The sequence below is a fragment of the Oncorhynchus tshawytscha genome, unplaced genomic scaffold, assembly GCF_018296145.1.
Source record: "Oncorhynchus tshawytscha isolate Ot180627B unplaced genomic scaffold, Otsh_v2.0 Un_scaffold_4_pilon_pilon, whole genome shotgun sequence".
In the NCBI taxonomy this organism is placed as follows: domain Eukaryota; kingdom Metazoa; phylum Chordata; class Actinopteri; order Salmoniformes; family Salmonidae; genus Oncorhynchus; species Oncorhynchus tshawytscha.
The window spans coordinates 388,223-401,234 of record NW_024609834.1 but is presented as its reverse complement, the minus strand read 5'-3'; the positions used below and the strand labels follow the sequence as shown (position 1 = coordinate 401,234).

Sequence of the window (13,012 nt, the reverse complement as noted above, 5' to 3'; positions counted from 1 at the left end):
ATAACCAATGAGGAGATGGCACGTGAGTACCTGCTTCTATAAACCAATGAGGAGAGGGGAGAGGCAGCGCGATCTGTGTCAGAAATAGGAATGGCTTCTATTTTAGCCCTTGGCAAAGCAGATGCTCGTTGGCGAGCGCAAGCACCATGGGTGCAATATTTGAATAACAGATTCCTAAATCTATTTTGCAATGCACGCTGACCTGACGCGAGCGGTGTAGTCAGTTTTTGTTCTTGATTTCATGAAGTGCAACGTGTCATACCAATGTTTGTATGTCTTTGACAATGTCAATGATGCAACTTAAACTATTTTTGTATCTGAAAACAAGCAATTATACTCGTAAACCATATCTAATTCGTTAGCTTGCTTAATTTACATGTAGCGTCGCATTTAACTCGCTGTCAGTCAATCGAACTAGCTGGTTGGACGCGGCACTGCTGCAAGCAGACTGCTTCTCCTCGAGCGAGGAGGTGAAAGCGTTGCTGAGAGCCCATTGGCTATCGAACGGCCAATGGCGTGGGCTTTGGTGGCTTGGCCCCCCCCGAAACCAGTCCGGGCATTGCTCAGATGGGCGTGACTGGAATTGTGTCGCTCCGACAACACTGCGCAGACTCATCAGGACAACTTCGTGAAGAAAGACGGATGCTGGGCGAACGCGGATGCCCAAAGTGAACCTCGAAAAGTCAACTGTTGGACAGAATACAGAAATGTGAATAAATTGAGAATCTTGCTCTGTTACCATGAACTTTGGACCTGGATGGTGAGTCTTGCTGCCACAGATTAAACGACCACCGGGAGTCTGACGGAGGCGGGGTACGTCATCACATCAGCAGGTACACGGCATAGCCTCCTAACAATCCGCGGTGCTGAAGTCATTGAGCTAAACGAAGGTACCCTAGCTGACCACAAATATATCCTAGACACAATAGTGGTTATAAAGATCCCATCGATTTTTAAAATCCTTATCCAGGACCCCTGGGCTTCTGCCTCCCCAGCCACTGGTTAGTTAATGTTAGCTAACAAGCTAACCTATCTATACTGAACAAACAAACGTAACAATTAACGATTTTACCGAGTTACAGTTCATATAAGGAAATCAATCAATTGAAATAAATTACGACTTAATCTATTAATTTCACTTGACTGGTATACAGATATTCATCCGTTAGTCACAGAATTTAAAGAAAAAGGTAGGGGCGTGGATCAGAAAATCAGTCAGTATTTGGTGTGACCACCATTTCCCTCATGCAGCAAGATACATCACCTTCACATAGAGTTGATGAGGCTGGGGATTGTGGCCTGTGGAATGTTGTCCCACTCCTCTTCAATTGCTGTGCGAAGTTGCTGATATTGTCGGGAACTGGAACACGCGGTCATACACATCGATCCAGAGAAAACCAAATGTGCTCAATGACTGACATGTATGGTGAGTATTTAGGCCATGGAAGAATTGGGACATTTTCAGCTTCCAGGTATTGTGTATAGATCCTTGCCATTAGCATGCTAAAACATGAGGTGATGTCGGCAGATGAATAGCAGGACAATGGGCCTAAGGATCCTGTCACAGTATCTCTGTCCATTCAAATTGCTATCGATAAAATGCTATTGTGTTTGTTGTCCGTAGCCTATACCTGCCCATACCATAACCCCACCATGGGGCACTCCGTTTACAACGTTGACATCAGCAAACCGCTTGCCCACACAACACCTTACACGTCTTCTGCGGTTGTGAGGCCGGTTGGACTTAATGCCAAATTCTCTAAAATTACGTTTGAGTCGGCTTATGGTAATTGAAAGCTCATTTCTCTATCTGGCAACCGCTCTGGTGGACATTCCTGCAGTCAGCATGCCAATTGCATGCTCCCTCAACTTGTGGCATTGCTATGACAACTGCACATTTTAGTGGCTTTTTATTGTCCCCAGCACAAGGTGCACCTGTGTAATAATAATGTCTAATCGGCTTCTTGATATGCCACACCTGTCAGGTGGATGAATTATCTTGGAAAAGGATAAATCCTCACTAACAGGGATTTAAACAAATTTGTGCACAAAATTTGAGAGAAGTAAGCTTTTCCTAAAATTTGAGAGAAATAAGCTTTTTGTGTGGATGAAAGATTTCTGGGATTTTTTAAATTTCAGCTCATGAAACCAACACTTACAGGTTGCCTTTATATTTTTGTTCAGTCCAGATGTGGTTCTGCCTAGCCCTAGGTCATGACTCTTAGTTCCATTACACATTATACGAAGGTGTCTTCTGTAGGGGGGAGTTTGAACATTAACATGCATCACATTCGGTAAGGTTTTGGAAGCATATGGACCTCATTTTTCATATTGGCAAAAAATACTTTTCAGAAAATAAGAGGTTATATTTATACACACCTTGATAGGGTTAGTGCTCCCACACTGCCATATCTCAATGTTACAGCACTTGTTTAGGGAAAACAGACTGAAGACAAAATTAGCAATCTAGCATGCTCCGAACACCTGTGTGTAAACATAACTTGACATGTAGTTTGGTAGAATGGAAGCACCCATAGCTGTATGGAACTGTGCAAAACTTCTACATTAAGTATCTTCTTTATCTGAAGGATTTTTTCTCGCTGATGAGAGATAAGGGCCATATCACAAGCGATGATTTGACGTTTCCAAATGTTAAAACACAGCATCGGGGTTGTAGTTCACACAAGGCAGACGGGGAATGCTGAGAACTGTAGGGAGTTTGAGTGCTATGGTTCTGCTTATGTCACACATGCATAAGTAGCAGTCTTTGCTGTTCTGTAGTGTGAACTACTTGGTTATCAGCCATAGAACCATGGGTATGAATATCAAATTGTTTTAGAGAATAAGTTTCAACTAACCTGGCATTGGCGACACTCCTAATTCTCGATTCAGCCAAATGTATCTTCTAAAATGTCCAGTTGCAGGTGGTGCGTTTTGAATTTCTAAAATTCTCCATTGTTAAAAGGAATGTTTTTCTCCATGAAGTAATCCAACAATGTGTACGGCGCCATCTTGTCTATTTCAAATCTTCTCTCACTGATCGAGACATGTGTCATTGTGACATGCAACACTTTGGGGTGGACCCATATATCTCAATCAATACCAGGTTAGTTGAAAAACCTCTGGCAATGTGTTTTATAGGCAAGCCTGTAACTCGCAGTAATGGATACCAAAAATCTTTGGTTAAATCACATCTGGTCTTACAATCTGTAGATAGTTGGACAGAGGAGCAGGTAGTCGTGGACGTTCAAAATCGTGCAATATATGTAAAAGTAAAACGTTTAGTCTCCATTGTACATAATAATTATAAAACATTTTCTTTGTTGCCAGGCAATAGCATACGGCAGATACTACCACTGTGAGAGAAGAGTGGTGGGAGTAGGACGACGTTGGGATGCTTGCGTGTCTGTGTGGTGCAGACCAGACATACAGTGAAGAGGAGTGGCAGCAATGTTGCCTGGTGTTGGTGTGTTTGGCACAGGGAGTACGGCACGGATGCTAGTTCCATTGCTGCGGGGGGAAGGGTTTGAGGTACGTGCGCTCTGGGGGAGAAGCGAGGAGGAGGCAAGATCCCTGGCGCAGGAGCTGGGCATTCCGTTTCACACCAGCCAATCAGACGATGTCTTATTGCACCCTGATGTTGACCTGGTCTGCATCTACATCTCACCCCCACTCACACGGCAGATTGCCGTCAAAGCCCTGGGTAAGACAACGCATGCACTTGTACACACACACACACACACACAGTTGGGTTCTATAGTGTCCAGCCCCACCCAGGAAGTGTGGCAGACTGGGGCTCTTTCCTGCCCCTGCCCCATGGGAGAGTGTTGGTAATCACAGTAACAATCCCAGTGTTTACACCACAAATGTTGGCACAGTGCCTACACAACACTCAGCAAACACACAAAATACTCTTACTGTGCTTTCATAGCACACAAGTAATTGACGAGGCCGTAGGGAAGCGATGCTTCTACAAACTTACATAAACAGTACAGTCTCTGAACACTGATACTGGCTGCATTCCTCTTCTAATCTGTCTGGACTCATCCCTCGCATACCTCTCCCCCCCCCATCTCTTTCCCTCTCCCTGGCTGAGGCTCTCTTTTCCTCTTTCTCACTTTCACTGTATTCTAAATGATTTACAATAGTTGCCAATAAGCTTTAACTGAATCGTGAGTTGAGGTACTAGTAGGTTATGATGTCAGAGGAGGTGAATTGACTGCCTTATCTGGGTGAATTCCTGAGCGTTGACCTTAGCTTCCTGCTTTAGTTCCTGCTTCCTAAGAGTGTGTCCAACAACCGGCAGGTCCCTCCCTGCTCTGGGGGAGGGACTTGCTCTTTGTGTGTGTGTGCGGCAAAGGGTTCTGGACAGTATGTTCTTCCTCCTTCTGTGTCGGTCGATTGGTGGAACCCCTTAGTTGGGTGGGGCTTTATGGTCAGGGCTGAGGTTATATTTGCACATAGACACACACACACAGTTAATAAATAGTGCCACAACCTACATACACACATGGTATTTGTTGAAGCATAGAGGTGCTTTTCAGGAACATCTCTCTTTCTCTCTCAGGGATAGGTAAGAATGTGGTATGTGAGAAGGCTGCTACCGCTGTGGACGCGTTCAAGATGGTGACTGCGGCGCGGTACTACCCCCAGTTGCTGAGCATTGTGGGTAATGCTCTGCGCTTCCTCCCGGCATTCGTAGCAATGCGGCAGCTGCTGGCAGAGGGATACGTGGGTGAGCTGCAGGTGTGTGACGCCCGCGTCTATGGCCCCAGTCTGCTCGATCAATCATACGGCTGGACCTGCGAGGAGCTGATGGGGGGTGGCGGACTCCACACAGTTGGCTCTACCCTCGTGGACCTGCTGAGTCACCTGATGGGAGCACGGGCGATACGGGTGCATGGCCTACTCAGGACGTTTGTGCGGCAGAATGGAGCGATCCGCGGGATCCGCCGAGTCACCAGTGATGACTTCTGTTTCTTCCAGATGCTGATGGGAGGTTCTGGACCTGGGACTGGGTCAGGAGTGTGCTGCACTGTGACTCTGAACTTCAACATGCCGGGGGCCTTTGTCCACGAGGTGATGGTTGTTGGGTCAGCAGGGAGGCTGATTGCCAGGGGGACAGAGCTGTATGGGCAGCGAAATGGAGGGAACGGGGAGGAGCTGCTGCTAGGGGACAGCGAAGGGACAGGACAAGAGGTCAAGGATGTCCCCCCACACCTGCGGGGGCTAGGTTCCATGGTTAAGGCTCTAAAAGATGCTTTCCAGGCACAGGAAGAGCGTCGGTCGTGGGCGCGGGGGCCAGTTGCCATGGCGTCAACGTTTGAGGATGGGCTGTATGTGCAGACGGTGGTGGAGGCGGTGAAACGGTCAAGCCGCAGCGGAGAGTGGGAAAGTGTGGAGGTCATGACACAGGAACCAGATCCCAACCAAAACCTCTGTGAGGCGCTGCAGAGAAACAAGAACTGAGTACTCGTTTATATACACACATACTAATATAAATGACCTTCAGACAGCCTCTATGGCCTGTCCTGAGGAGACTGTCCCCTATCAACTACTACCCTGTGTCTGGTGACCTCTTCCGTGCATAAGGGCCACACTCAAAGCCACAGCATCCTGTCCTGCAAGCAGCCACAGCCAGGCAGACTGGTGGGCACACCTTCTACTTGATGTCAACTCTTCTTCTCAGCAGAGTTTTTGTGTGTGCATGCCTGTGTTTTAAAAAAAAGATTTTCCAGCCAATCCGACCCTAGTTCACCTTACCCACACACATTCCTGTCTAATCAGTGAACACCTTGAAGGAGGAAGTGTTAAGTATTCACACTACAGTTTCTCACTGTGCCTCACTACTTCTGCTGATGTAAGAAATGTTTGGTGTTGTTTACATACATGTCACAGATGAAATGTAGGATTATCTCTTATACATGTGTACTATACACAAACTGTTACTTTTAAAAGAGTAACTTACTAACTCAAGAATTTCATAACAAATCAAACTTTACAACTTCTCGTAGAGTTTACAAGAAGATGCGTATCATCAGACTGCCATCACAGCAGAGTTACTCATATGCAACCGCCCTTGACTTTCAGTTATTTGATGTATATTTTATTATATTGCTTGTTGATACCATATTCCATATCAGCATCTCCTGCACCGCTAAAATGCTACTACAACCTCTGCTGTGTACAAGCCTGTGAATAGAATGTGTCTGACTATATGGTGGAAAGACTACTGTATTTATTTCTTTTTTACTTTTGTGTTTTACTAAGAAAAGGCTGTATGCTTTTTATTTAAGTAATATGTGTTCAGGAATTGGAAATGTGTCTAATAAGCTATACGTTTGTTAATGAATATTTATATTTTGTGTTTTTAAGTTATCATTTCAGTTTTACTTGGTGTTATCACTGTTACACACAATACCTGTGATTTTGTTTTCAGTGGGGGGGGACAGCGGCTGTGAAAACATACTGTGCTCTCGTGTTACTTCCCAAGTTAATAAATATCTCAGTCTTATTGCTGCCTCCGTGCGTGTTTAATTTACTCAGAAGTGAGGATTTTCAAAAATTATTGATTAAATGTCTTCCAGTAGTGTAAAGTAAAACATATAACACAATGTTAATTGAATGATGGCTCCAATCTCCCCCTAGGAATTGGGGTCTCATTCAAATGTTGGATGTACAATTAGACCGACCAAAAGTGCACTGCATCACAATGTTGCTAATTTAGACGATAGAGGTTTCAGTCCTCTGCTGCAGGCTTTCGATGAAGACTGCAAATACGATAGGTGGCAGCAAAACGCCTGTGAAGTGTGTCATTTTCCAGCATTCAAGCAACCATTTAGGTACCATGCATACACGCTACACGATTTTGCCATGTTCTGCCGTTCCAGACCAATTTTCATGATCGGGGTAAAATCCTCTGCATTTGGCCTAGGATCATAAGAACTTAGGCTAGGATCAGAACATACGGGACTCGTGTAGTTTGAGCGGGTCAAGGACTCTCCTATGATGGTTGTTCTGTTCGCCAGACCCCTGTCAGATGTCCCGAAAATGTTCTGACATGTCAGCAATTTCGGTTGTGCATTTTGTTGCATACGCAGTGCTATGACGCGATTGCTGCCAATTTTCAAAATCAAAGACAAAGTATGAAGATAAAACAAACTGCTTTTCAATAGAAATCCCTGATAACACGTGGCTAGTCAAGCGCATGTGCACAAATACACAATCGGGTCTAACAGTCGACTCTCGGTGACTTTAGAACGTTTCAGAAATTCCGTGACCCGGAAGTACCTTTTTAGTGTTGCTGACGAGACGTCTATTAGTTACCACAACCACAAAGTCGAAGGGCTATATCGTACATATTCATGAAAATAAAAATGTGGTCTTCATTTAAGGTTATGCATAAGGTTGGCAGTTTATTTAAGGTTAGGTTTAAAACCACGTTTTAATAAGATAGATTCTAGAAATGCCTAGCGTTATGACATTGAGGCTGTGGTAACTAGTGACGACTGACGAGACGTTTATGGGAAGATGGCGCCTAGAAAGCGAAGTGTCGTTTGGTCTTTTTTCAGAGCCGTAGATGAGAAGAAAGTGACTTGTCTGCTGTGTTTGGAGACCGTCCTTCATTGCGGCCACACCACGAACATGCTAAGGCATTTGCGTAGCAAACACCTGAACGAGTATAGTAGCGCGGCAGCATCAAAAGATAGGCGGTCTGTGGCGGCGGACGACAACAGTCAACCAATGATGATGAACAGTGAAGACTATTGTGATGGTATGATTTGATATTATGTGGAGACGTTATCATACTCGGATATCAGGTAATGCGAATGTAAAGTGTATCAAACTTTCATTCGTCAACCCACGCTTGATGCAGACAGTGTTTAGCTATTCCGTCGAAAATGTTTCCATGGTAGTGTTAGCCCATGGTAGTGTTAGCCCATGGTAGTGTTAGCCCATGGTAGTGTTAGCCCATGGTAGTGTTAGCCCATGGTAGTGTTAGCCCATATGGATAGTCGTCAGCTCAATGACTGGGCGTCTATGGGAAGACCTAGTATGATAGCTGAGCCAGTCACACTTCGTATAAAATGAATGGAATGCTACTTACCAACTAGCTATATTATGCTGCACACAATGCTGAATGCTTCTACCAAAAACTAGCTAGCTTGTAACGTTAGCAGCTATGCTGTCTGTGTCCCGAATCAGCTGACTCAGCGTTACAATATATTGATCGCGGAGAAACATGATGATTTACGAACTGACTTGTGATAACATTCTCTCTTTTGGGGCAGGATGTCTACAACTTTAGGGTAATTAAACAAGCCAAGCAGTGTTGCCAGGTCTAGTAAAAATGTCTAACCCAATGACCTCTGAAAACCCGCCCACAAGGTCTGAAAACTAGCCCTAAAATGTTGTTTTGCAGCCTCAGAGTTGCCACATTTATCCAGGAAAGCCTTTTCCATAATTTTATCGAGCGAATTAAGGAATATCTACGTACTTTTTTTACGAAGTGAGTTAAGAACCAAAATTCAGTTTTCCATTAAAATAATAATTCTTCCAAGTTTTAAGAATGTTGCAAGAGAACATACATAAATCGCCTTTATTAATCTCTCCAGATTATTTTCCATCAATGGATGTCGATTTAAATTGTTTTGACTGCTATGATTAAACAATAAGGCCCTAGGAGGTGTGGTATACGGCCAGTATACCACGGCTAAGTGCTGTTCTTTGGCCTTAGCCTGGTATATTGGCCATATACCACAAACCCCTGAGGGAGTCTGATTGCTATGTAAACAAAACAAAAAATTGGGGTCATTCCCATGGTACACAGTCTGATAGACCATGGCTTTCAACCAATTAGCATTCAGCATTAAATTAACATGGCCATTAAGAATTGCATAACAACAAACGGGAGCAATATGCTATTTATTAAATCATTGTGAACTTTCCCCCATAGCACGTGAGGGAGTTAAATTATTTCCATTTCGAATGTCCACTCGCGCAGTGCTCGAGACCCAAGAACTGAGCATGCATAAAACCCTTCGCTTGATATGGTTTTCCAGAAACAAAGTCGACATTAGAATGCAGTTTATCTAATGCGCTCTTACAGAGCCTAAAGTTGTTTTCCTGTGCTTTGTTACCATTATTTATTGATGCGCATCAGTTCTAGTTTTATGGAACAAGGGTTGGAAATGGATTCCTCCATAATGACAATCTAAACACTATTTCAACTTTATTATGTGACTTGTTCAGCACATTTTCATTCATCAACTAATTTAGGCTTGCCATAACAGAGGGGTTGAATACTTATTGACTCAATACATTTCAGCTATTCATTTTTTTATTTGTAAACATTTGTAAAGATGTAATTCCACTTTGACCTTATGGGGTATTGTCTCTAGGCCAGTGACCAAAAAAATCTAAATTGACTAACTCAATAACATTTTGAAAAAGTCAATGGGTATGAACTTTCTGAAGGCACCATATGTAAAATACACATGACCAAAAGTATATGGACACCTACTTGTCGAACATATTTTCCGAAATCATGGGCATTAATATGTAGTTGGTCCCCCCCTTTGCTGCCACAACAACCTCCACTCTACTGGGAAGGCTTTCCACTAGATGTTGGAACATTGCTGCGGGGACTTGCTTCCATTCAGCCACAAGCATTAGTGAGGTCGGGCACTGATGTTGGACGACTAGGCTTTGCTCGCAGTTGGCGTTTCAATTCAATGGGATTGAGGTCAGGGCTCTGTGCAGGCCAGTTAAGTTCTTCCACACTGATCTCAACAAACCATTTCTGTATGGACCTCGTTTTGTGCACAGGGGAATTTTCATGCTGGAACAGGAAAGGGCCTTACCCAAACTGTTGCCACAAAGTTGGAAGCACAGAATCGTCTAGATTGTCATTGTATGCTGTTGCGTTAAGATTTCCCTTCACTGGAACGAAGAGGCCTAGCCCGCCCCATAACAAACCGCCCCAGACCATTATTTATTTTCCACCATATTGTACAGTTTGCACTATGCATTGTGGCAGGAAGCGTTCTCCTGGCATCTGCCAAACCAATGTTAGTCCGTCGGACTGCCAGATGGTTAAGTATGGTTCATCACGCCAGAGAAAGTGTTTCCACCGGTCCAGAGTTTCGATGACGGTGAGCTTACACCACTCCAGCCGACGCTTGGCATTGCACATGGTGTTCTTAGGCTGCTTTGGCCATGGAAACCCATTTCATAAAGCTCCAGACGAACAGTTCTTGTACTGTTGTTGCTTCCAGAGGCAGTTTGGAACTCTGTAGTGAGTGTTGCAACTGAGAACAGATGATGTTTATGAGCTACGTGCTTCAGCACTTGGCGGTCCTGTTCTGTGAGCTTGTGTGGCCTACCACTTTGTGGCTGAGCTGTTGTTTCACCTAAATGTTTCCACTTCACAATAATGGCACTTACAGCTCTAGCAGGGCAGAAATTTGACTAGGTGACTTGTTGGAAAGGTGGCATCTTATGACGGTGTCCCATTGAAAGTCAATGAGCTCTTCAGTAAGGTCATTCTACTGTCAATGTTTGTCTATGGAGATTCCATGGCTGTGTGCTCAATTTTATATACCCATCAGCAAATAGCTGAATCCACTCATTTGAAGGCCATGAATCCACATACTTTTGTCCATGTAGTGTAGCTGTAAGATAAGTTGGCTAGCAACACATTTGAGGTGAATGGTTGAGTCAGACAGTCCTCAGTGGAATAACTTTTTTTTTTTAAATAAAAAACTTTTTTTTTGCTGGTACACTTGTCTCAGTGGAGGTAGAGCTAGAGGAGCAGCCCCCAGAGCAGGCAGCCTCGGTGAGTGACGCAGACATCGCAAGTGCCATCAACGGCATCCTGAAGGCAGCAGAGGATCACGCTGTGGTCAGAGACACCGGGGCTGTGATTGTGAGCCAGGTCAGTGCAGGGGCCACACCATCTGGCCGGAAGTGGAGCTCCGTGTGGACGCACTACGAGCGGTTGGGGGAGCAGAACCGCGCGCTTTGTCTGATCTGCAATGAGAAGATCCAGCACCAGAGCAGCACCAGCAACCTGCTGCGCCACCTCTCCAAGAGACATCCAGAGGCTTTTGCTCGCCTGGAGGGCCACATCAAGAAACAGAAGACCAGCGACGTCCAGAAAACATTGCGTAGAGACGGCGTCCCAGGCCCAAAACACATCAACCTGTCAAGGAGAATTGGAGGGGTAGCACTGAAACAAAGCCCAGGGAAATTTCCAGGTAGGTCTAATGATTATATATGTGTGCGTATCGGTGTTGCTCAAATTGATCCCAAAATTCTGTATTCGAAGAACTGATGTGTTCATTTATGAAAATACGTAAGTTGGAGAACCTGAGCTCTTGATTTCATGCTGTCTTTCCTGTCTCCGCTCTCTCTTTCTCTCACTCTGTAGATGCATTTGATGTGATGGGAGCATGTGAGGGGGAGGTGCGTGTGTTGGAGCGGGAGCGTGAGCTGACGGAGGCCTTGAGGAGGGCTCAGCAGCAGGAGGCACGGGCGCTGGAGCAGCAGAGGGAGCTCCTGGGGACACTACGTCGGGCCAACACCAGAGAGGCATCTGCAGAGAAGGTGGCCCTGGAGACCCTGAGGAGAAGCCAGGAGCAGGAGGCCCGCTCCCTGCAGAGGGAGAGGGAAGACCTGCAGAGAGAGCGAGTGGAGTTGCAGATGGAGAAGGAAAGGATGCAAAGGGAGAGGGAGGAGCTTGAGTGCTTAAGAAGGGACTCTGGGCAAGAGAGCAGTCCGGTGCAGACAGTGGACTGAACCACTGGGTTGTTCCAGGGGGACGTGGTACAGGAACAGGAGGTGACTATGAGGGAAGAGGTTCTTGGTTAGGGGATGTTTCAGTAAGCCAACAGGACGATACTGTAATGTTCAGAAGTTGACCACCTATCCCATCACCATGCATTCAGACTCTAACTCAAACACCTCTCTCTAAAAGGAGGGAGATGGTGGGTGAATGCACTCAGGAGGGGGTTTAGTGATGTAAATACTTTTGTAACTTTTTTATGAAAATAAACCTGTACCATGTCATTAAGTTGTGGAGTTTTTAGTTCAGGAGTATAGTAAGTCCTCGTGTACCATTAAATCATTGTACTCTAGAACAAAGTGACACATTTGAGTTAGGAGTATAACATGGTTTGTTTATTATACAATACCAGTCAAAAGTTTGGCTACACCTACTAATTCAAGGGTTTTTCTGTATTTTTACTATTTTCTATATTGTAGAATAATAGTGAAGACCTCAAAACTATGAAATAACACATATGGAATCATGTAGTAACCAAAAAAGTGTCAAACAAATCAAAATATTTGAGATTCTTCGAAGTAGCCACCCTTTGACAGCTTTGCACACTCTTGGCATTCTCATAACCAGCTTCACCTGGAATGCTTTTCCAACCGTCTTGAAGGAGTTCCCACATATGCTGTGCACTTGTTGGCTGCTTTTTCTTCACTCTGCGGTCCAACTCATCCCAAACCATCTCAATTGGGTTGAGGTCAGGTGATTGTGGAGGCTAGGTGATCTGATGTAGCACTCCATCACTCTCCTTCTTGGTCAAATAGCCCTAACAGCCTGGAGGTGTGTTGTTACGTTGTCCGGTTGAAAAACAAATGATATTCCCACTAAGCGCAAACCAGATGGGATGGTGTATCGCTGCAGAATGCTGTGGTAGCCATGCTGGTTGTGTGCCTTGAATTCTAAATAAATCACTGACAGTGTCACCAGCAAAGCACCATCACACCACTTCCTCCACGCTTCACTGTGGGAACGACACATGCAGAGATCATCCGTTCACCTGCTCTGCAGCTCACAAAGACACGGCAGTTGGAACCAAAAATCTCAAATTTGGACTCATCAGACCAAAGGACAGATTTCAACCGGTCTAATGTCTATTGCTCCTATGTCTTGGCCCAAGCAATTCTCTTCTTATTATTGGTGTCCTTTAGTTGTGTTTTCTTTGCAGCAATTTGACCC

At 44.8% G+C, this 13,012-nt stretch overlaps 2 protein-coding genes across 6 annotated transcripts; both read left to right on the top strand.

Moving 5' to 3' along the window:
* The first annotated feature begins 77 nt into the window (after positions 1–77).
* LOC112249213 (glucose-fructose oxidoreductase domain containing 2) lies at positions 78–6,514 on the top strand. Of its 4 annotated transcripts, none has more exons than XM_024418997.2 (3): positions 78–813; positions 3,331–3,703; positions 4,568–6,514. In XM_024418997.2, exons 2-3 carry the CDS (start codon positions 3,451–3,453, stop codon positions 5,467–5,469), a joined length of 1,155 nt encoding a protein of 384 aa, XP_024274765.1. In that variant the 5' UTR covers positions 78–813; positions 3,331–3,450; the 3' UTR covers positions 5,470–6,514. The 4 variants fall into 4 exon arrangements, with proteins under 4 accessions (XP_024274765.1, XP_024274764.1, XP_024274763.1 ...); XM_024418996.2 differs by having other exon boundaries at positions 78–890; XM_024418995.2 differs by having other exon boundaries at positions 79–833.
* An 829-nt stretch (positions 6,515–7,343) lies between these two features.
* Positions 7,344–12,069, top strand: LOC112249216 (scaffold attachment factor B2). 2 transcript variants are annotated; one of them, XM_024419004.2, is made up of 3 exons: positions 7,344–7,774; positions 10,794–11,258; positions 11,432–12,069. In XM_024419004.2, the coding sequence occupies exons 1-3, from the start codon at positions 7,531–7,533 to the stop codon at positions 11,797–11,799; spliced, it is 1,077 nt and encodes a 358-aa protein (XP_024274772.1). In that variant the 5' UTR covers positions 7,344–7,530; the 3' UTR covers positions 11,800–12,069. The 2 variants fall into 2 exon arrangements, with proteins under 2 accessions (XP_024274772.1, XP_024274773.1); XM_024419005.2 differs by having other exon boundaries at positions 7,656–7,820.
* Positions 12,070–13,012: the final 943 nt, after the last annotated feature.

Coding starts and splice junctions, on each gene's coding strand:
- LOC112249213 (XM_024418997.2), top strand. CDS start 3,451: ATGTTGCCTGGTGTTGGTGTGTTTGGCACAGGGAGTACGGCACGGATG. Junction 3,704..4,567: donor GATTGCCGTCAAAGCCCTGG/GTAAGACAACGC, acceptor TTTCTCTCTCAG/GGATAGGTAAGAATGTGGTA.
- LOC112249216 (XM_024419004.2), top strand. CDS start 7,531: ATGGCGCCTAGAAAGCGAAGTGTCGTTTGGTCTTTTTTCAGAGCCGTA. Junction 7,775..10,793: donor CAGTGAAGACTATTGTGATG/GTATGATTTGAT, acceptor CACTTGTCTCAG/TGGAGGTAGAGCTAGAGGAG. Junction 11,259..11,431: donor AAGCCCAGGGAAATTTCCAG/GTAGGTCTAATG, acceptor CTCACTCTGTAG/ATGCATTTGATGTGATGGGA.